Source organism: Penicillium cinerascens (genome assembly GCF_028974065.1).
Source record: "Penicillium cinerascens strain IBT 15544 chromosome Unknown contig_5_segment0_segment0, whole genome shotgun sequence".
Classification (NCBI taxonomy): domain Eukaryota; kingdom Fungi; phylum Ascomycota; class Eurotiomycetes; order Eurotiales; family Aspergillaceae; genus Penicillium; species Penicillium cinerascens.
Genome location: NW_026695294.1, coordinates 176,940 through 196,344, shown reverse-complemented (window position 1 = coordinate 196,344; position 19,405 = coordinate 176,940). Strand labels below are relative to the sequence as shown.

At 51.7% G+C, this 19,405-nt stretch overlaps 6 protein-coding genes across 6 annotated transcripts; 5 read left to right on the top strand and 1 right to left on the bottom strand.

Moving 5' to 3' along the window:
- Positions 1-80: 80 nt before the first annotated feature.
- On the bottom strand, positions 81-1,970 carry N7498_004542 (aspartic endopeptidase; the record flags this gene model as incomplete). Its single annotated transcript, XM_058451604.1, has 1 exon — positions 81-1,970. One exon carries the CDS (start codon positions 1,968-1,970, stop codon positions 81-83), a length of 1,890 nt encoding a protein of 629 aa, XP_058308142.1.
- Positions 1,971-2,207: 237 nt separating this feature from the next.
- On the top strand, positions 2,208-2,795 carry cyp1 (putative peptidyl prolyl cis-trans isomerase (CypC); the record flags this gene model as incomplete). The annotated part of the gene is made up of 3 exons (XM_058451603.1): positions 2,208-2,240; positions 2,291-2,332; positions 2,388-2,795. 3 exons carry the CDS (start codon positions 2,208-2,210, stop codon positions 2,793-2,795), a joined length of 483 nt encoding a protein of 160 aa, XP_058308141.1.
- Positions 2,796-5,769: 2,974 nt separating this feature from the next.
- On the top strand, positions 5,770-7,143 carry N7498_004540 (uncharacterized protein; the record flags this gene model as incomplete). Its single annotated transcript, XM_058451602.1, has 1 exon — positions 5,770-7,143. One exon carries the CDS (start codon positions 5,770-5,772, stop codon positions 7,141-7,143), a length of 1,374 nt encoding a protein of 457 aa, XP_058308140.1.
- Positions 7,144-8,393: 1,250 nt separating this feature from the next.
- On the top strand, positions 8,394-10,290 carry N7498_004539 (putative Rab geranylgeranyl transferase escort protein; the record flags this gene model as incomplete). The annotated part of the gene is made up of 4 exons (XM_058451601.1): positions 8,394-8,467; positions 8,522-8,640; positions 8,691-9,767; positions 9,953-10,290. The coding sequence occupies 4 exons, from the start codon at positions 8,394-8,396 to the stop codon at positions 10,288-10,290; spliced, it is 1,608 nt and encodes a 535-aa protein (XP_058308139.1).
- A 3,821-nt stretch (positions 10,291-14,111) lies between these two features.
- On the top strand, positions 14,112-15,701 carry gfsA (glycosyltransferase family 31 protein; the record flags this gene model as incomplete). The annotated part of the gene is made up of 1 exon (XM_058451600.1): positions 14,112-15,701. One exon carries the CDS (start codon positions 14,112-14,114, stop codon positions 15,699-15,701), a length of 1,590 nt encoding a protein of 529 aa, XP_058308138.1.
- A 1,841-nt stretch (positions 15,702-17,542) lies between these two features.
- N7498_004537 (Transcription factor of morphogenesis MCM1) lies at positions 17,543-18,335 on the top strand (the record flags this gene model as incomplete). Its single annotated transcript, XM_058451599.1, has 3 exons — positions 17,543-17,782; positions 17,870-18,004; positions 18,060-18,335. The coding sequence occupies 3 exons, from the start codon at positions 17,543-17,545 to the stop codon at positions 18,333-18,335; spliced, it is 651 nt and encodes a 216-aa protein (XP_058308137.1).
- Positions 18,336-19,405: the final 1,070 nt, after the last annotated feature.

The window sequence follows — 19,405 nt, the reverse complement described above, 5'->3', positions numbered from 1 at the left end:
TGCAATGTATCGTTACAATTAGGTGAGGCAACTTGCCGTGACACCCGTTTCAAGACTGCCGTAAGCCCAACAGCGTGTATTTAATGCATGGATGCCTTTCGAGGCGTCCCACGCCTCCTCTTCAGCGGCGGCTCATCCTCCCAGCTGCCGACTCCCGGAATGCTCACTGTTCCATTCCCCTCCCCTTTCTTGCTCTCCTCAGAGCCAGAATCGACTTTGGCTTGGGGCTTGCGGGGATAGGAGATTGAAAACGAGACCAAGTCCAATCCGGCTTGTGTCTCTTCGTCCTGGGTCTTATCCGACTCGGGCTTTTTGTTCTCGTCGACCTCGTCCGATTTGTTGTCGTCGACTTTGTCCAATGTCTTTTCTGAGTTGCCGCTCTTTTCCTTTTCCGCATCTTCATCACCTGACGTGAGCGCCTTCAAGTCGCCAGACAAGATGCGCATAAAGAGGCTCTTCTGCTTGGGCTGGGAGGCTTTTTTCTTGTCAGCATCCGCCTTCTTCTCAGAGTCCTTTGCGTCTTTGTTTTCCTCCTCGTCTTCTTCATCTTCAGCATCAGAGAAGTTCCACAAGATACTAAGTTCCCCACGAAGGAGAGCAGTGCCCCATAGGAATGACAGGACTCCCGGGACCAGATATAAAAGGGCAGGCTGTGCGTGGTTTGAATATTGCATTGCAAGAAGCGTGGCGACCATGCCAACGACGTATCCAGCAAGGCTGGCTTTAAAGTATGTCTTGGGGAAAGATCGCGCATCGTAGTACGGAGGCTGGAACTCGGGTTCTCGTGGCACAATTGACGGTGCCCAGAATCGCTCTCCCCACGATCCAGTGGATCGTTGATACTTGGGCATGATATTCTCCTCACTTGATCCTTCTGCCCGTGCCTTTTGAGCGCCCTTTCGGAAGTAGTAGAGAAAGAGGTCAAATCGCAGCGCCAGGCCGACCATCATGCCCGGAATAACGATGTCTCCCAGTCCCAGCATGGCCAGTGACACGGCATCTGGTTCTTGACCTGGGGACGGGGGACGAGGAAAGAGAAGCTTGATGGGAACGTCCAGTTTTGTGGCGACAGTCACCATCATGGGGGTGAAGAAGACAAAATAGATGTCATAGAAGAACAAAGATCCCAGAATTAATGTTCCTGTCCAGAAGGTCGAAGGTGACATGAACTGTAGAGCACCATAGCAAAAGCTGAAACCAAGGAAGTTGGTTAACCACCAAGGCTTAGTAACAAATGCGAAGTAGCCCACGGCAATGAGAGCGAAGATTGCACTGAAGAGGTCAAGCAGTCCCACAAGGCCTTTGACATCCAGCACGCTCTTGATGTGGGCCCTCACTCTGAGTCGCTGGTACGAGGCATTGCGGCACATCCAGACAAAAGACATAACCTTGGATGGCAAAGGGATTGAACCAAATATTCCAGGAAGTGGTGAGCATCGAACTTGTCCCGAAGATGTGAACACGCGCTCGGACTGCTTGACCTTCCAAATCTTTCCTCCGTGGCGATAGTACTTGGGAAATATGAGTGACCGCAGGATCAACAAAGCGTCCTTCAGGAAAGCGACAGCGAAGAAAATGCCCATCTGGGAGAAGTAGAAACTGAGTATCTTGTTCAAAATAGCCGGGTCTTCCAGCCATTTGATTACAAAGTATAGACCGCCCAGTGTGAGACCCGCCGTTAATGGGAACATCAAGGCATCCGAGGGCTCGAGTCCCTCCATCTTCTGAACCGGGCCACCCTTGTCCTCGCCCTCATCGTCATCGTCGGTATCATATTCTTCCGTCTCGGTGTCCTTTTTGGGAGGTTTTGCGGCCGAAGAGGGTCTGGATAGAGATGCGTGGGCCCCAATCCACATGGGAAATAGAGCAGAGACGAGTAGGTGACCGTACGTGGGGAGGAGCGGCTTGATGCGGTCAAAGTGATACCAGGCGTGTCCAAGCACCTCCGCGAGGGGGCTGACGTCGGACATGGCGATAAAGTCGGGATGCAGTGGTTACTTAAGAGAATGTAATCGTTAAGGCGTGTGATTAAAAAGAATGAATCAGGCCATTGTGGTCGAGGAGTGGGATGTTGAGAAGTTGTTTAATCGGAGATTCTCAGTAAACTACCGCGCCAAGCTTCCACCTCATGGCTTCCGCCCTCCAAAGGTTTCTTCCCTTCCTGCTTTGCTGTTCGCAACGCTTCGTGCTCCAGAACAACCTTTATCATGGCAACTGACGTGGCATTCGATACCTCGATGGTAATTTTTGGCTGTGACTTACTCTTTGAATGAATACTAACTCTCGGCAGGGGTCCTTCACCGTCGAGCTCTACAACACCCATGCGCCCAAGGTCCGCAACCCATGCTTCATAGCAGGCGATCTTCAGCTGACCTTTGGTTTTCTAGACATGCAAGAACTTCGTGACCCTCGCGCAAAGAGGCTACTACAATAACGTCATCTTCCACCGCATCATCCCGAACTTCATGGTCCAGACCGGTGATCCCACCGGTACCGGCCGTGGAGGAAGCTCGATCTATGGCGAAAAATTCGAGGATGAGATCCACGAGAACCTCAAGCACACCGGGGCTGGCGTTTTGAGCATGGCGAACAGCGGGCCCAATACGAATGGCAGCCAGTTCTTTGTTACTCTGGCGCCGACGCCGTGGCTGGATGGGAAGCACACGATCTTCGGCCGAGTCAAAAGCGGCATGCGCATTATCCAGCGGATGGGATTGGTCAAGACCAACGGCGAGGACAAGCCCATGGATGAAGTGAAGATCCTTCGGGCGCGCGTGGTGGAAGGAGCTGAGTGAAAGAGATCACAATCTGCGCAATCGACTATACGGCACACGGAGACACTGTTTAAGAGACGATGGTCTACTCGGGATGCATCTCTTTGCGTTGAGGATACAGGTAGCTCTGCGCTCCGTCACATACAACCTCGCGAAATGGCGTCTAGCTCACCCGACGCAATTGAAGCTTGGAGGTGCTTTGCCCCTGCGGGCATGAACTCGGGCTCACGCCCATCTATACGAATTACGAAACCTGTCAAAGTCGAGGGATTGAATCCAACAACTGCGACTGTAGGCAAATGCATGTATCACTACAAAACGAACCGCTTCCATCAGATTTTTCATCCAGAGCAGCAGATACAGAGTGAATTTTCATCTACCACTCCCACGACGAGGGCCAGTGAAGGTCCGCGTCATGAAACCGGGATTGCCATTGTCATGGCAGCCGGCCTGTGCAGAACACTGGGAGTGGCATGGAGAGGAAAAGTTGGGCGCGGCACGAGTTTTTATTTTCGTGGGGATGAGTAAGCAATAGTCACGTGCGCTTAATTGTGTAGATCGAGATAAATGCGCGACTTGTAGAAAGAAGTTGAGGAGTGCAGCACGCGTCAAGTAGATAACGACAAAAGGCTGCTTGGGTTTGCAACACCACCTAATATGTCCCAATCATCGTTCTGGTTTGTTCCGAAACATGGTCTGTCAATTGCCAATATGTACGCTAACGATCTGGTATCCGTTTTCTCTCTAGGGCCCGCAAATCATTGGCTTCTACAGTGAAATGGAGGCTGTAAATAAAGCAATGTAACGGCCTAGTCCAAGCTTGTTAGTACCCGTGATTACTTTTGTGGCCCCCAAATGGTCCCAAACAGATGCGGGCTGACGTCAATCTATACCCCGATATAAGCCACATTCCATCGGTAAGATCGTATCGGCGAAATGCTTACCTAGATCGGCATATTTTGCTATTGACAAGCTTTCTATTAGGTCCTGGTGATCAGCGTCTTGGAATTTCTATTCTCCTGATCAGGCAAAATGTACTAAGCGTTTGTAGCTCAGCTCAACGCCACAATGGAAGGATATAAGGTCTGGAGTAAACTTCCCAGGTGATGGGCAACACTCTTTCAACTCAATCTCGTTCTAAAAATCTCAAGACAACTTAGAAGACCTTCAGGGCCCAAATTCCCAGACAGACTTCGAGTCAGGTCCATTCAGCCACTTTTCCTTTTGAGACAACCAGTCTCCCATCTTAATCTGCCCTTTATCTGTCTCAGCAAGCATCATTTGCCTTTTCCTTCCGTTCCTCCTGAAAACGTCTCAGGAAAGGGACAAAGAAGAGACCGTTGCTAGCTATGAGCCCGCACCTCGCCCAGTCATGACCCTGGCCCAAAGTCAGAGTCAGAGGCAGCCGTCGCGGCCTCACTCAGATGATCAGCCTTCATCTTACCTAGCCTTCACAGCAGGACAACTTTCGGGGTAGGGCATTGAGTGAGGCTAGGGTTAGTTCAATGTATGCTCTATGTGAACCATGGCACATGTTTTTTTTTTTTTTAAAGGGTTTCATGATTTCGAGGTTCGCATTGGAGGCGATGGTGGATCTGGATCTATTGGGATGACATCTGTAATTGGCTTGCTTTTTTGAAGATACGTTGGGATACCCCATGGATCAGCTTCTTAGTACAGTCGGAGTCGAAAACAGATTCCCCTTTGTACAATCACGATTTCTTTCCCGAACCCTAACTTGAAGCGCGATATTTTGTATTTGGTTACTCTATAAATTATCCCTACTTCGTTTTACCGTACCGAGCCGTTTCCCTAGACGAAAATCTCGATAGAACCGTGTAGAGTGTTCATGGCAGCTTACTGTCACTGGTTGTATTGAATATGAAAAGAAAACTGCTATAGCGTTGTAGAGGACCATCTCTGGTAGGAAAACATGCTTCTTGTTTATTTCGATGGCTGCTCTCTCTCTCCTATAGTTATCATTCATTACTAGTGTCTATTGAAAGCTGACGCCCCCACTAGACTAACAGATCTCCTAGGCTTTTCAATTGAGTGAAGTTATGAGCGGAACTCCGTATCATATCGATGACATATCTTGGCCTGAAGAGCTCGAATCATAGGAACAGGAATTTCATTTCGCCCTAACCCTAAGATACTTCCGCAGCCCCTACGACACGCGACCTATCTGTATGCCCCGCTGGTCTAGTATTCCTGAGAGTAGATTCGAAGCAATAAGGTAATCAGATACTCAAACTTCTTCAGTTGTCCAAGTAGGAAGAGAGAAGAGATTACGATAAAGGCCCGCTACCTTGGATCTACGGATGCCCCCGAAAGTGGGTGATGTGGTTCTATGGAACAAGAAAATTTGTTTCCTAATGTTTATATCGCAGTACCTTACTTAACGCAGTCCTTCTATTTCTAGATCACCTACGTAAAGGACTTTGCTCTGCAACAGTGGGTATGATAGCAGTTTTCCGCTCGGTACCGGAAGCCCCATTGTTTGGGCGAGCTGTCGCGATATCTTGGTCACCCTAATTTGAATCCACACAAACTAGTTGGGTCAATTATATCTTCACGAGCTTCGTATGGCAAACCTCGGCGAGAATCACCGAACTAACGCTTCTCCTAAACCCGAGAAGTATCCTGTAACGAGCAAGTCAATGTCCATTCATGATGAATTCCAATTCCTGCGGAATATAAGGTCCTGCAAAATGAAGAGGCCGAGGAGGCTGAAAAAACCGACCCCAACTCTACCCCTCCTTATGTATATACCCGGGCTGTGAAACCCCTCACCAGTGATCACCTGCGTTTCCCGTCGGAAATGCTTGATTGGCTATTGTTTCGGTAAACCTATTTTTCGTGCGCGTCAGCTCTAGTCCTTGGTTTACCTGTCTTGTCATGGAAAAGTGGCCCACCACCTTCGTTGCACTCCCGTTGCGCCGACATTTGCTCTGTCTCTCCATTGTACTTAATATTTAGTATTCCTACCCACATCATGCAATGGACAGAAGTCTCCCCTGGCTGCTATGAGCGATCATTTGATTCTCTTGAGCAATTTTATCGCATTATTGCCGATGCTGGTGCCCCGTTGAACAAGCAGCACTATTTGGTATCGTGTACTCTTCGACTCAAGATTCTGCCGCCGGTACATGAAGTCCAAAATGCATGGAAGGCTCTCCGCAAGCAATACCCACAGATTGCGGCCATGCCGGATGAGACTGGCACACGATTCCGCTACACCGTTCCGTCGTCTACGGAGTTGAATGCATGGGTCCAGGAAACTTTGGTGGTCGATCAAGGGAGGTCCGCTAACGACATATACGAAAAAGAGCAGCCATCATCCCTCTTTCTGCTCTTTTATCTTCCCCAGGCTCGGGAGTTGCTCTTCCGCATGCCACATTGGCGCATTGATGGCATCGGCCTGATGTATCTTCAGACTGCCTTTCTTCGCATCTTGTCAAACGGTCCATCCGAGAAATTCCAATTTGATGGTTCGGAGGCAAAGTATCTCGCTCCGTCTCTAGATCAGATTGCGACTGTACAGCTTAAGACAACAGCGGAGACTTCTCAAGCTGCCGATGAAGAGCTGGGTGTCTTCCTCCGCGGTTTGCCATCTATATCGATTCCTACACTACCAAATGTGGTCCCGACCACCCCTCGGCGCATTATGTCCTATTTCTGTGAAGATACGACGCAGCGTATTATTAGTACCTGCAAATCCCGTGGCCTCTCAGTTACGGCTGCAATCCATTCTGCCTTGGTCGTCGCCACCCTACCACATGCACAGCATGAATTCAATTCTGAGACTCGTGGCCAAGGCGGAGGTAAGTATACTGGATTCAATGCAATTGATCTCCGCAAGTATCTCCCGGTCCCTTACAATGGACCAGAAGCGGCAGTCAGCATCTACCACACTGGTATTCCTGTTAGCATCGATCTTGCTGTACACAAGTCTTTTGAGTCAATTGCCGCTGAGTTTCAGTACGGTTATAGACGTAACTTGAGCAAGGACGAGCCGCGAAATATTTTTAACTTTCTAGCCGAGTATATTAACAAGGTGGTCGAGCTGCTCAACGCTCAGCCTCCAGATCCTTTACGCGCCCCTGCTCATCCAGAGTTGAGCTCTATTGGATTGATCAATGATCACCTGCAGGCAAAGCATGAAGGCTCAGCATCGACAATTGAAGTGGAGGAATGGTGGATTGCCATGGAGGGTATCAACCGCCTCCTTCTCACAAAAGTCTGGACTTGGAGCGGTAGGATGTGTCTTTCTGTAAACTGGAACGAGGCTTTCTATGAGGATTCATTTGTCGTCAAATTTCTGGGAGAGTGGAAACAAATTGTGTTGAAAGAATTGGATATCAACTAGTCATCAGCCTATCTAGCTCATTTGCAGAGTCCATTAGTCCATTACGGGTAGCAGACACATATTTGTGTAGCCTAAAATGACTGTGTCAAGCTGAACCACAACACCAAGGTACCGATCTGTACTGGTCATAGGCGTTACCAGGCTGACAGACCCATCCACCAGACAAATAGATCTTTCATTCATGTATAAAAACTTTCCTTAGATGGTGTTACATATAAGTCCATTTTCACTTTGAATTTGGGAAGATGCTATCACCAGAGGTTTGGCTTATCATGTCGCAATTTTTCCTTCTACTCTGACCTGATAAGCTGTTTTGTAAGAGATATCTACAGATCCGGTAGAAGGCCTGTCGATCATGTACAGAGCACTAGACTCTGTCCAGTCTCAGCCTCCTGATTTCCTCGTGTATACGTGCGGGCCTCTCTGCCTTTCCGCGAGTTGAGAAATTGCGCAATCTTCCGCTTATTCAAAACAACTCCATTGCACTCCCCAATGGCTGGCCTATTCCAGCCTAGACACCGATGCAATGAAACGTCTCGGTGTCCAGACCGTAGTCACAGCCCCAGGTACCTGCATTCTGAAAGGTGCCAGGACCATCCGAACTTGGGCAGGTAATTCGGCATGATCATATCCTCCATTAAGTTGTTTCGATTCGACTTTGCTTTGGCCCGCTTCTCACTCTTTGCAGAGTGGTGTTCATACGCCCAATCACAACATATCCCGCCTTATGGATGAAGTAGAGGAGTACGGGATGAGCCAAGAGCTGAGAGACAAGATCAACTTTGGAAATGCGGCTGGCTAGGTTGGTTTCTCAATTGGGACCGCACGATCCTCCTCAGCGACTGGGAAAAGTCAGCATAAGGAATTAGGCTGTCTCCTAAATATGCGTATCAGGCTCTATTTCTGCTCTCTATAGTCTCAACCATTTCAAGCAATGACAAGTGCCGTAAATAAGAAGCCTAAAAGCCACAGAAAGTCGCGGTCGATAGCTGTAGCGCACTAGGGCCAACACGGTATAGCTGGATGGGCTCTCACCGCCTTCCCACATGAAAAGCTCGGCGCGTTTTTTCTTCTTCTTTTCCCCTCGAAGCTCTCCACTCCATGAACTGAAAAGGTTTTTCCAGTCGGAAAGCCAGAGATGCTCGCAAGATCTCTGATCCGTGACCCAATGTTATAATAGCCGGGCTTGCTTCTCGCTGTAATCTGCACACTTACTCGCTACAGCTCATACCTTGGTTGTAATTGACAACATGGAGACCTTGTCAGAGACACCGTGGGATGCGATCATTGCGGGGACGGGGCTCGCCCAATCCCTCCTGGCACTGTGAGTTTATTTCTAGGAGCTTGGGCTCAACGGTGTCACTGATGCGTTCTTAAGTGCCCTCTCACGGTCGGGAAAAAAAGTCCTCCATTTGGACCGGAACCCATACTATGGAGGATCCGAGGCTGCCTTCAGCCTGGATGAGGCCCAGGAGTGGATGAACAGTGTCAACCAACGTGGGTAGCTGTCGCATGCTGCGTCATGGCTTGTTGCTGATCTCTGGTAGATCCTGGCCAGTCTCCATTTGAGGATGTCAAGATTTTCACCTATCAGCATCCCCAAGACTCTCCACAATCTACTCCCTCCCAACACGGTTCCGAGAGCAGCGCACGTCCTGAAGGCACACCGGATATTCGCGCAAAGCTTGCAGCGAGCAGAGCCTATACCCTTTCCCTTTCCCCATATTTCCTCTACACCCGCTCGCAGCTAATCTCTACCCTGATCTCTTCAAAGGTCTACCGCCAGCTTGAGTTTATGGCAGTTGGAAGTTGGTGGATCCACTCTCCCGGTCATCCCAATGCAGCGAGTAGTGAGCTCGGTGCTACCCGGGTTTTCCACCGTGTGCCTGGTAATCGCGAAGACATTTTCGCAGATACCCATATCAGCATGAAATCGAAGAGGACACTGATGCGGTTCTTGCGACACATCAGCAAGCCAGAGGAAGAGGACGATGTTGAAACAGACGAAGACCTCACAATGCCATTTGGGGAGTACCTGTCTTCCAAGTTCAGTGTTCCTCAGGACCTCCACGATCCTTTGCTCTCGCTGTCGCTGTCCCAGCTGTCCCAGCAGGACACGACTGCAAACTACGCCGTTCCTCGGATAAAGAGGCATCTGGCATCTATTGGCGCATTTGGACCTGGATTCGGAGGCGTGGTATCTAAATATGGCGGTGCCTCTGAAATTCTTCAGGTCGCCTGCCGTGCATCTGCCGTCGGCGGTGGTGTTTATGCCCTTGATACCGGCATTCAATCACTCGTAGACGGCGACGCGGCGGCAGAGGCCGAGTATCCTGTTGAGGCGCAGCTGTCCAACGGAGAGTCGGTGCGAAGCAAGTTTCTGTTTGGCTCTACCTGGGATCTCTCCGCAAAGGAGCAGATGTCGCCTCCCACCAAGGTCGCACGTTCAATCACTATTGTTTCTTCAAGCCTCGCCTCTTTATTCCCCATCACGGTGGAAGGGGCACCTCTGTCCGCCAGCACGGTTCTCATGTTTCCGGGTCACTCGTTGAGTAATCCTCAATCCCCGCCGGTATATCTCCAGGTCCACTCGAGTGATACCGGCGATTGTCCACGAGAGCAGAGTAAGTTTCACTCTTTTTGCATCAACCCCCCCCCCCTCTGCTCGTATGATGATTATTCTTTACTTATCTACATTGCCTGATTTGCATTGATGAAACCATTTCTATCTATAACTGATCACGAGCACCTCAAATTGTGATTTCACTGGCATTTTTCTCCGGTCATATGGCTAATGCAACGTTATCAGGTATCATCTACGGCAGTGTATCTCTCTCCGGACCTGAAGGCCACACTCTGCTCGAATGCGCGATAGACCGACTGCTCCGAGCGGAGGGTCCCCCGGCCATCGTGTTATGGTCCATGCGGTATAACCAAATGGGCCGGCTCAGTAACGACGGTACGCCGTCGACTCTTCACCCCCATTCGCCTCATGTATACAGCTTCCCGCCGTCGAGCCTTGATCTGGCGTTCGAGGATGAGACTGTCGATACGGTCAAAAAGGCGTGGACTCGAATCGTAGGAGATGAGGTGGACCATGACGATTTTATGATCTTTGACGATCGTGATGGCGCCTCCGATGAATGATTTGTAGCATAGCATCATGATATTCCCGCCTCTACTGTATAGAACAGGAAGAAATTTAACCCTATTTAATATTATTCGGTCCCAATGATATCTATGCATCAGGTTCCATGCGGTTCTATGTCTAAATCTAGGCGTATATCCCCGCCAACAAGCCATTCTAAGGATGGAGAGCCTGGAGCGCAATCTTTCGGCTACAGAAAGCGCCAAGACCCGGCACGAACAGCTTCACCGTAACTGTCTCAAGACCAGTGTGGAGCAAACAAGCATAGGTCCGGTCCGGAGGGTTCTGAACCGCCAGTCCGAGCTTCAGTTCGTTCATAGCGCGCCGTGGCGCCGCAGGGGCACACGTGCAAGGCACCGCATTGGTTACAGGTCTCTTCGGGGAATCATACTCAGGTATTAACAGGAAACCAAGGCCCAGGCCCCTGGAATGAAGCGGGGCGCAGTAAAAGAAGCCGTAGATAGCGAGGGTATTATTGCACTCGTTATCGAAATGATATCGAACAAGGTTTCCGGGAGTCCACCCATCATTTGAATTCCAAGGTTATTGGGCACGTAGGTTTTTCTAGCCAAGAACCACCCGCGCGTCTAGAATGAGTTAATCCCGATATCTGTTGATCCTGAGCAGATTGGCTGCTCTGTTAGGCGCTCTTCGCCGGTGTCCGAACCCACACGCATGTGCAATCTGCCATGAGCTCTGCTGTAATTTTCTTGCTTGTATGCAGATAAAGAAGACATGAGCATAGGGCATAAGATTACTAACTTCCAGAGACCAGCACCGTCCCTCGTCCCTCGTCCCTCGTCCCTCATCCGTTCCATATCCATATCTACGAGTGTCTGAAGAAAGTCCAATATATATTTAGGTCACAAATGATGAGGAGCATCAAGATCAACCGCAACCGATATCGTTATATTGAACCTCCGTCATTCTGCGCGGTGTATCAAGCATCGTGACACCGTGCAAGTAACCGGGGGACAAATGGCGATCCCCACCGCTGGCCGCGTCAGACTCGAAGCGAAGGAGGATTGGACGTGTCAGCGATCATCGTGTAAAAGCAACAACCCTTGCAGCGTGTGCTCTTCAGTCCGTTGCGCGTTTCATCGAAAACGGAGTGTGGGGAGACTTACAAGATACGGAGGATGGATAGCCTGACGAGCTATCTCAATCTGGACCGAATCAATCTGCATGATCCCGTCTGGACCCTTAGATCCCGTTGATTCGGCCCCCGACGATCCTAATGCAACTCGACGCAGAATGAGCGGGACATTGCATTTTTGCATTTCCCGTCGTACAGATCAGGGCCGGGATGTAATCCTTCGGGGCGGAGACCAACCACCCTGGAGGTCCGCACGGTCACAAAATAACGAGTTCATCAATAGGGCTGGAGGTCGACGGCAGGGGCTGAACTGATTATCATCGATGCATGGTACGGAGGGCCTGGGCGCATTTGCATTATTTGCCGGTCCGTTGAGCACACTCTTGATCAAGTTTGCGCAACGGACACGCTAGGGAGCAGGAGAACAACGGTCCACAGTGCAAACGGCCTCAATTTCTTGCTTCCAGCCCTGGAAAGTTCTACAAGTGGACTTGCACCGATCCGAGCCCGAAAGGGGTTGACGATCAGGGGCCCAGGAGGATCCACCGAACCGGACACACTCGTTTTCAGGGTCCGTAAGATTAATAGATTACCAGTTCGAGTGCTGCGCCCCCTATTTTTGAATCTTACCGTCTCCGTATTGCACGATCACAGCATCGCCAAGGCGGCGCTTGAAGAGCTTAACTGAAATTTTCATGTTCCATGCACCTTCGAGACGAGGCTGGGGGACTCGTCATCGCTGACTCCAGCTGAGGTGGCCGGTTTCTACGTTTTGCGTACGGAGGAGGTACCGACACGTTCCGGACCCTCCCTGAGATTTGGCAGATGCCTACCGGTACTTGCGATGGTGTATGGCACATAGGACCCGATCCGTCCAGGTTAAGGTTAAATCCATATCGCTCGCTTAAGACCCGCGGTCCAGACTGAGCCTGCAATTACTCATTGCTCGCACCTGGCTATTTCCCCACGTCGGCCGGTGACTCGGGTGAAAAGATGAAACGCGGCCGACGGCGTCGAGGGTTCAATATATGTAGAACGCCCAGGACGCCCATGACGCAGCTGTCTCGTCGCCCTGGGTAGACTTCGGCACGGCAGAAACCCACGGCCTGAGCCCAGGGCGAAAGTGTGAATGGCTCAATTGTCGATCTCGGCCCACTTTTCCTCACCTGCGATGGTCGACCACGGCTGAATGGGTGCCCGTTGCCACCTGTTGATAGGGGTGCGACAAAGCTTTTCAGGGTCTTGATTCGCCTCTCGGCTGAGGTCCTACAGTATGTCTTCTACCGACTCGTCCTCCGTGCAAGTGGCAAGACCAAGAAAAGAAACACAATCTCAACGGTAGACAGGGACACGCGTCGGTGGGGAAGCGCAGACCACCTTGGCCCCTCCGGCACTCGCTGACTGGCTGAAGCGGCTGGACGCCAGAACGATCGACTTTCACATCATTTCCTCTCGGCCACTTCATTACTGAAAACCCCTTACGCCGTGTCTGTTCTACACGTGCGGATACTTCATAGTTCGTGATCTCGCTACCGCAGTAAAGGGATGCGATAGTCTCCGGTCCAAGCGCAGCCGTGACGTGATTTATAGACACGATCCATTTATTCGCGACATCGCATCATGATGATGGGTTTTCGGATACTTCACCCCGTTCAATCCCGGTGTACTCCCCGTAAATGTAGCACGGGGAATTGCCATGCTTCTCGCATTTGATCTCTGAGCGAACCGGACGGTGCTCCGACGGATTCGAGAGCCGGTTGAAACGATCCTACCGATCTCGATCTCCGGTGGGAGCCAGTAACCGGCACGCATTTGGATCTGCTGGATGTACTGTAAAACGATCATCACAGCGCCGTCGTTTACCTATGGGACCGATGCCCGAGAAATCCCCTATCCGAATTGCCAAGTAAACCATTGCGACCGAAGGAAAAGCAGACCCAGCGATCGGCGCTATTCTACGGATATTCTGATACGTTATTTCCATGGGATGGGACGATCCGCTGCGACAGTAGGACCACCTACGTAGCAAAGACCGAGTCCCCGGTGCCGAGTAGTGACCAACATTCCAGCGTGATCAACACGACAAAGCTCACTCGAGAGATATGTTAAAACGAACGGACGATGGGAATCGATATACCTGTATACACAAAATGATATTGGAGTCCGAGCCTCTGGCATATCCGCCGTTGCGCTGAAAGCGGAGAACCCCCAAAATTACGCGTCAGCGTATTACCAAAGTACCGCATTCTCTCGCCGTTCCCCCCAAAACTGTGCCCTCTCGCTTTAACTGCTTAACTTCTGCCGTCCTCCCTTTTTTTCCTCACCACGACCTTCCTCCTCCTTCTCCCAACCCCAGCATCGAATTCTCTCGCCCTGGACGCACTGTCCAGCCGCGTTGATTTACGCCTACTTCTTTCTTCCCTCCCCCTTCTTCCACGCCTCCCCCCTTTGGACCGTGTCGCGGGTCCCGACGCTGCCAGCCTCTCGTTACTTTCCGGCATTTGACTTGCCTGCCATTCTTTAAACTACTCTCTGGTCCCATTCGTTCTGCCGCTGTGATAAGCTCGAGCTCCAGCCCAAACGATATCACGGGATTCACGAAACACTGCTTCTACGCCGATCACTGAAAATACCCTAATTTGAGGACTGCGCCAATTGCCACCCTCTCCTTCGACTCCGCCCTTCACGTACATGTTGGAAAAATCGTCGCCTAATACCGTCAAGATGCCCCTCTTCCGGCTGAAGACGGTTTTCCCCCTGCTCGCTCTGCTGTCCATCGGTGTTTTCTTCTGGTGCATGGAGCGCTATGATCGGACGGCCTTGCTCCGATTCAAGCACATGGACCGCGTGAACCTTGGCACCAACCAAGCCCCATTAGCTACAACTGAGAAGTTGCCCACCACGGAGACCGCCAGCAACACCTGCGAGGTCGACCCCAAGCTCGCTGCTCCTCTTCCCTTCTCCGAATGGCTCCCCCGCAAGAACTACACCCGGGCCTACTTCCGCCCTCGTCTCGTGAACCCCAAGACCGAGTTCCATACTCTCGAGGAGATTGAGAAGCCCGTCTTGCCTCCTATGGTCGCCATGGAGCGTGGGATGGTGATCTCCCCCGACAACGACGAGGATGTGTTTGTCTGCCCCGAGATCATCGACGTCGATGTCGCCGCGGATGACGATGTGGATGAGACCTCCAAGCTTCTGTTCGGTCTGGCTACCACCGTCGACCGTCTGGACCGCCTGCTCCCGTCCCTGCTTTACACCTACGGTAACACCAAGGCTGGTCTTCTCGTTCTGGTTCCCGAGTCAGATGACGACCTGGACAAGCAGGAGACCTACTTCCGCAACCGCGGCCTGGACCTGACTCTCATCGCCTCCCCGCTCGATTTCACTGCTCGCTACTTCGGTATGGTTGAGGCCTTCTCGGAGCACATCCGCAAGCACCGCCCCCACACCACCTGGGTCGGCTTCAGCGACGATGACACCTTCTTCCTGTCTCTTCCCACCGTCGCCGAGGAGCTGAAGCTGTTCGACGAGAAGAAGAAGCACTATATTGGATCTCTGTCCGAGGCCAGCTGGCAGGTGGACACCTTCGGCCACATCGCTTTCGGCGGTGCCGGTGTCTTTGTTTCGAAGCCCCTGCTCGATGTGCTCATGAAGCACTACGACGAGTGCCAGTCCTGGGGTGAGCAGCCCGGTGATCAGAAGCTCGGCCAGTGTATCCAGCGATTCGGCGACACTCCTCTGACTCTCTGGCCCTCGCTCTACCAGATGGATATGACCGACCCCGTCGACGGTGTCTACGAGTCCGGTCGCAAGATCGACTCGATGCACCACTGGAACAGCTGGTACTCCAAGGACGTGGTGAAGATGACCACCGTGTCTGCGGCCGCGGGCCGGAAGTCCGTCCTTCGCCGCTGGGTCTTTGACCAAGAGGAGACCATCAACAACGCGACCGGCGAGTCCACCCGTCACTTCTGGGTTCTGACCAACGGTTACTCCATGGTCAAGTACACCTACGACGAGTCCGTGCCTGATGACGCCATCAATTTCGACGCTGTCGAGAAGACCTGGCCCGAGGACCCCCGTGGCTTCGAGGAGCGCCTGGGTCCCCTCCGTCCCGCGGAGGATGAGGGCGTCACCAAGGATCGGTGGTTGATGCATGATGCGTACGTGGTGGGGGACAACGTTCACCAGTTCTATGTGCGCGAGGAAGATGAGGGACACAGCGTGATCGAGATCGTCTGGCTCGGCCCCAAGGGCGGCGGCGGCGGCGGTATCAGCGATCACTACATCACCGGTACCTACCAGCAATGATCTCTTCAGCCTCCTAGCTGAGAAGCCCCTCAAGCGATTTCTCTAAGGCTGGTCCTTGGGGGCTTGTCATTTTCTTCTTGATTGTCCCATCTTCACTTCGCTGCACATGATTTTCAATTTCTCCATTTATTATTTCCCACATCACGACGCTAAGTCATTTGCATCGACCACAAAATCCCCTTTCCGACCTTTTTCCATATTCCGGATGAGACTCGTGATCGTGACCTGAACTCCGCGTCCTCCAGTTTCTGATTATTCATTTATCAGGCGTTAGCATTGGCGGAGTCCATATTGGTGCAGGAACCCGGTGGTTCTATGTGCTCCCTATATCCCGGCTTCTTTTTATCGTGGCCCCACTTTCTATCCGGCTGCCTTTGTACGTGATTTGGGCATGAAATATCCATGCTCGCTCACGCCTCTTCGGCCCAGCTACTTGTCCTTCATTTTTTTTTCTTTCTGTGGTTTTGTCTTACCATCTTCGTGGATTCTCCGTTGCAATCCGCGGAGAGGCTCCCGTCCACGCCTTGCATCGTTTTGTAAAAATAGACTTAAAACCGAAGACCGCGTTTGGGTCTCGGTTGGTGATTAGCGTTGAACTATGTATGGTTCATTATGCGAAGAATATGATGAGTACTTTCATTCTACCGTTTCCCCTTCCCGTAGACGTCTGTCCACGTATAGTTTCCGGTTCTTTGTATACTTGGGGGACTGAGCTTGTCACTGCAAGCAGAAATCAAAGTGTCCAGGTCAAGCTCGATGTCATCGGTTGTAGCCTTCACTCAATAAGACGACGAAACACGATGGCCGGGTGAGACGATTGGCTGAAACCGATATTGCTTCAGGCCCGGGTATTTTCGAGTGTACAGTACCACACAACGGGTTTGTGGCCGATTGATAGCCCGCCCGTGGAGATAAGATAACGATAACGAATATTGTACATAGTCCATGACCCCTGAATCATGTCCGTCCCAGAATAGACGCACATGCCGTGGCACATACCTCGTGCCCGATCGGGATGAAAGCGGAAAGCGACCTCTTTCCACGGCGCTCTTTACGGCGGAAGCGGGGGTCCAGCCAGGCCCATGACATGTCGGGGAAGGACACCGCAGGTTCCCCGTGTGACGCTGGTTGATTCTTTACTTTGTACGTGAGATGAGGATCCGAAGGGTCCAGAGGGTAATGTAATGCCGGTGCTTACTCGGTACCTGGTTCAAGGTACTGGTTTTGCCGGGCCAACCCGAAAGCCGAGTGCAGTCCGCCGCGAGGAATGCAGGGATGCTCCAAGTAGAGAAAGGCATGCATATCAAGGACGTGTGCTCTCTACATACTGCCGTTATACATAGTATATCTACTACAGAAAAGTAAAAGAGACCGGGCCCAGACACACCAGACTCGAAGCGGATGAAAGCGGAGGCGCCAAGTGGGGACGGGGCAGCCCGTGAACAGCGCGTGAGTGGAGGACGGTCCGGCCGCCCTGGTGGATCCGCCAATCACGGTGCAAGACGTGCGAGAGGGGGAGGCGGATACCGTAAGTTTACCGTCCGTGACATGTAAGATCGGCAGCTTCCACTCGGGGTACTTCCTCGACGGTGCATTTCACCCCATGGACACAAGTACCCATTCGGCGGGACGGTGTAATGCGTCCCCACACGTGACTGACCGCCTGCCCATCGCAACTCGCACTTTGCCTTCTTCGCTCTTCCCCCCTTCCTTTTCTCTCCCCAACCCTGCGATCCCAAAACGCGTTACTCGATTGGGTATATCTTCGATTCCCTTCCCCTTTTGGACCTTCTTCCAACTTTTGGTCTCTTCCTTTTCTCGTCTACCTCCTTTACTCCATAATGGCCGACATGACTTCAGTTGGTGAGGAGAAGCTTTCTCCTACCCACGACGACCTCCAGCAGCCCGGTAACGGCGCTGACACCCGCGGCACCAAGCGCGGCCGCATGAGCGCCGAGGACGACGACGACGACGATGACAAGCCCGGCCGTGAGCGCCGCAAGATCGAGATCAAGTTCATTCAGGACAAGTCGCGTCGCCACATTACCTTTTCCAAGCGGAAGGCCGGTATCATGAAGAAGGTACGTTCTCCCGAGTACCGTGCAGGTACCCCGTCGCGACTCGTTCGTATCGGACCGTTCAGAGATTGACTCGACCTTCTCTTCCAGGCCTATGAGCTGTCCGTTCTCACCGGTACCCAAGTGCTCCTTCTCGTCGTCTCCGAGACCGGTCTCGTCTATACCTTCACCACCCCCAAGCTGCAGCCGCTTGTCACCAAGGCCGAGGGCAAGAACCTGATCCAGGTAAGTTCCGTCGAGCAAAAAACATCGGTCGCCTGATATTAATTCCCTCGTGCAGGCCTGTTTGAACGCCCCCGACCCCACCACCAACGAGAACGGCGTCGACGCGGGCGACGTCCCCCCCGAGGCCCCCGAGGATGTGGCTCACAGCAACGTCAACGCGCCCCAGGGCAACATGCCTCGTCCCGGCATGCACCCCGGCTACATGACCAACGAGCAGCAGCAGCAGATGGCCTACTACCAGAACCTCCAGCAGCAACAGCAGGCGGGTGGCCAGTACCCTGGCATGCCCGTGGGCAGCCGCATGCCCCCGCAGCACCAACCCACCGCGTAAACAACCCATTATCTTGCTTTGTTTTCGCGGCGCTGCGGACGGGGTCCCAGATACTGCGTCTTCCTTCTGTTTTCTCTCCTCTGCGCAACTCAAATCTCTCGCGTTCATTTGATACCCGTCCATCCGCGCTGATCCATCCTCCCTCTCCTCTCTGGAAAATGATCTCCATACTCATCTCTGTGTGCTGATCTTCCATCGCTCCTGTGAAGTATACATGGTCGAACATTACGCTGGGATCTCCTCCAGTTGTCTGTCTTTGATACTGAACGTGGGTCCGTTATGGTCTTGCTTTCAAACTCGGAAAAAATTGCTCTTTTTTTTTTTTTTTTTTCCCCCCATTGCTTCGAGCCATGACCCCATTCAACCCCCAAAACCCTTTAAAAAAAGAGACTAAGAGCGCAAGCACGCAAATCTGGACTTCGACGCTATTCTGGCTGTTTGTGATTTCCCCTTGCCCCCTCTACCTGGACCAAATGGTGGAGGCTGGTGGTGTTAGTGGTGCATTGATCTGTTGGCGAAGTGGTTCTCCCCTTTTTTTTTTTTTTTTTTTGCTTGTTTCTTTTCCTTTTATCTCATACGACCCATTATTGATATTGGTATTTCCCCTTTCTCATTCCAAAGTGTCTAATCTCATCCTTTGTTTTATTCTTGTCACCTTATCGGGTTCTCGCGCTTGTTGCTGATCCTGGCTCGCCGAGATGTATGTCCTGTATTTGGTACGGAGATGAAGTGGCTTTTGTCCTTTGGCTGTGTAGTATGTAGCTGTTGCTTTGCTGCCGGGTGTATTTCCATGGGATTAATGCAATTGTTCTTTGGTCACTGTGTACTGTAATATTCCAAGATTCATCATGTTTAAAGTATTTTTCATCTCTGGTGGAGTGCAAAGTACTCCTCGTGGGCGAGGTATATACAGTTTGCAGATCAGCCGCGGGGCGGACCAAACCCTTGTTTGAGCTAGAGATAGATCAGATATGATCGTCACCAGCTTGCAACTGCCTGCTGCACCTGCCTAAGGTTCGATTAAAATACAAATGCAGTGCTGGGTATTTTGAAAAGCGTTGGCAAAGAGT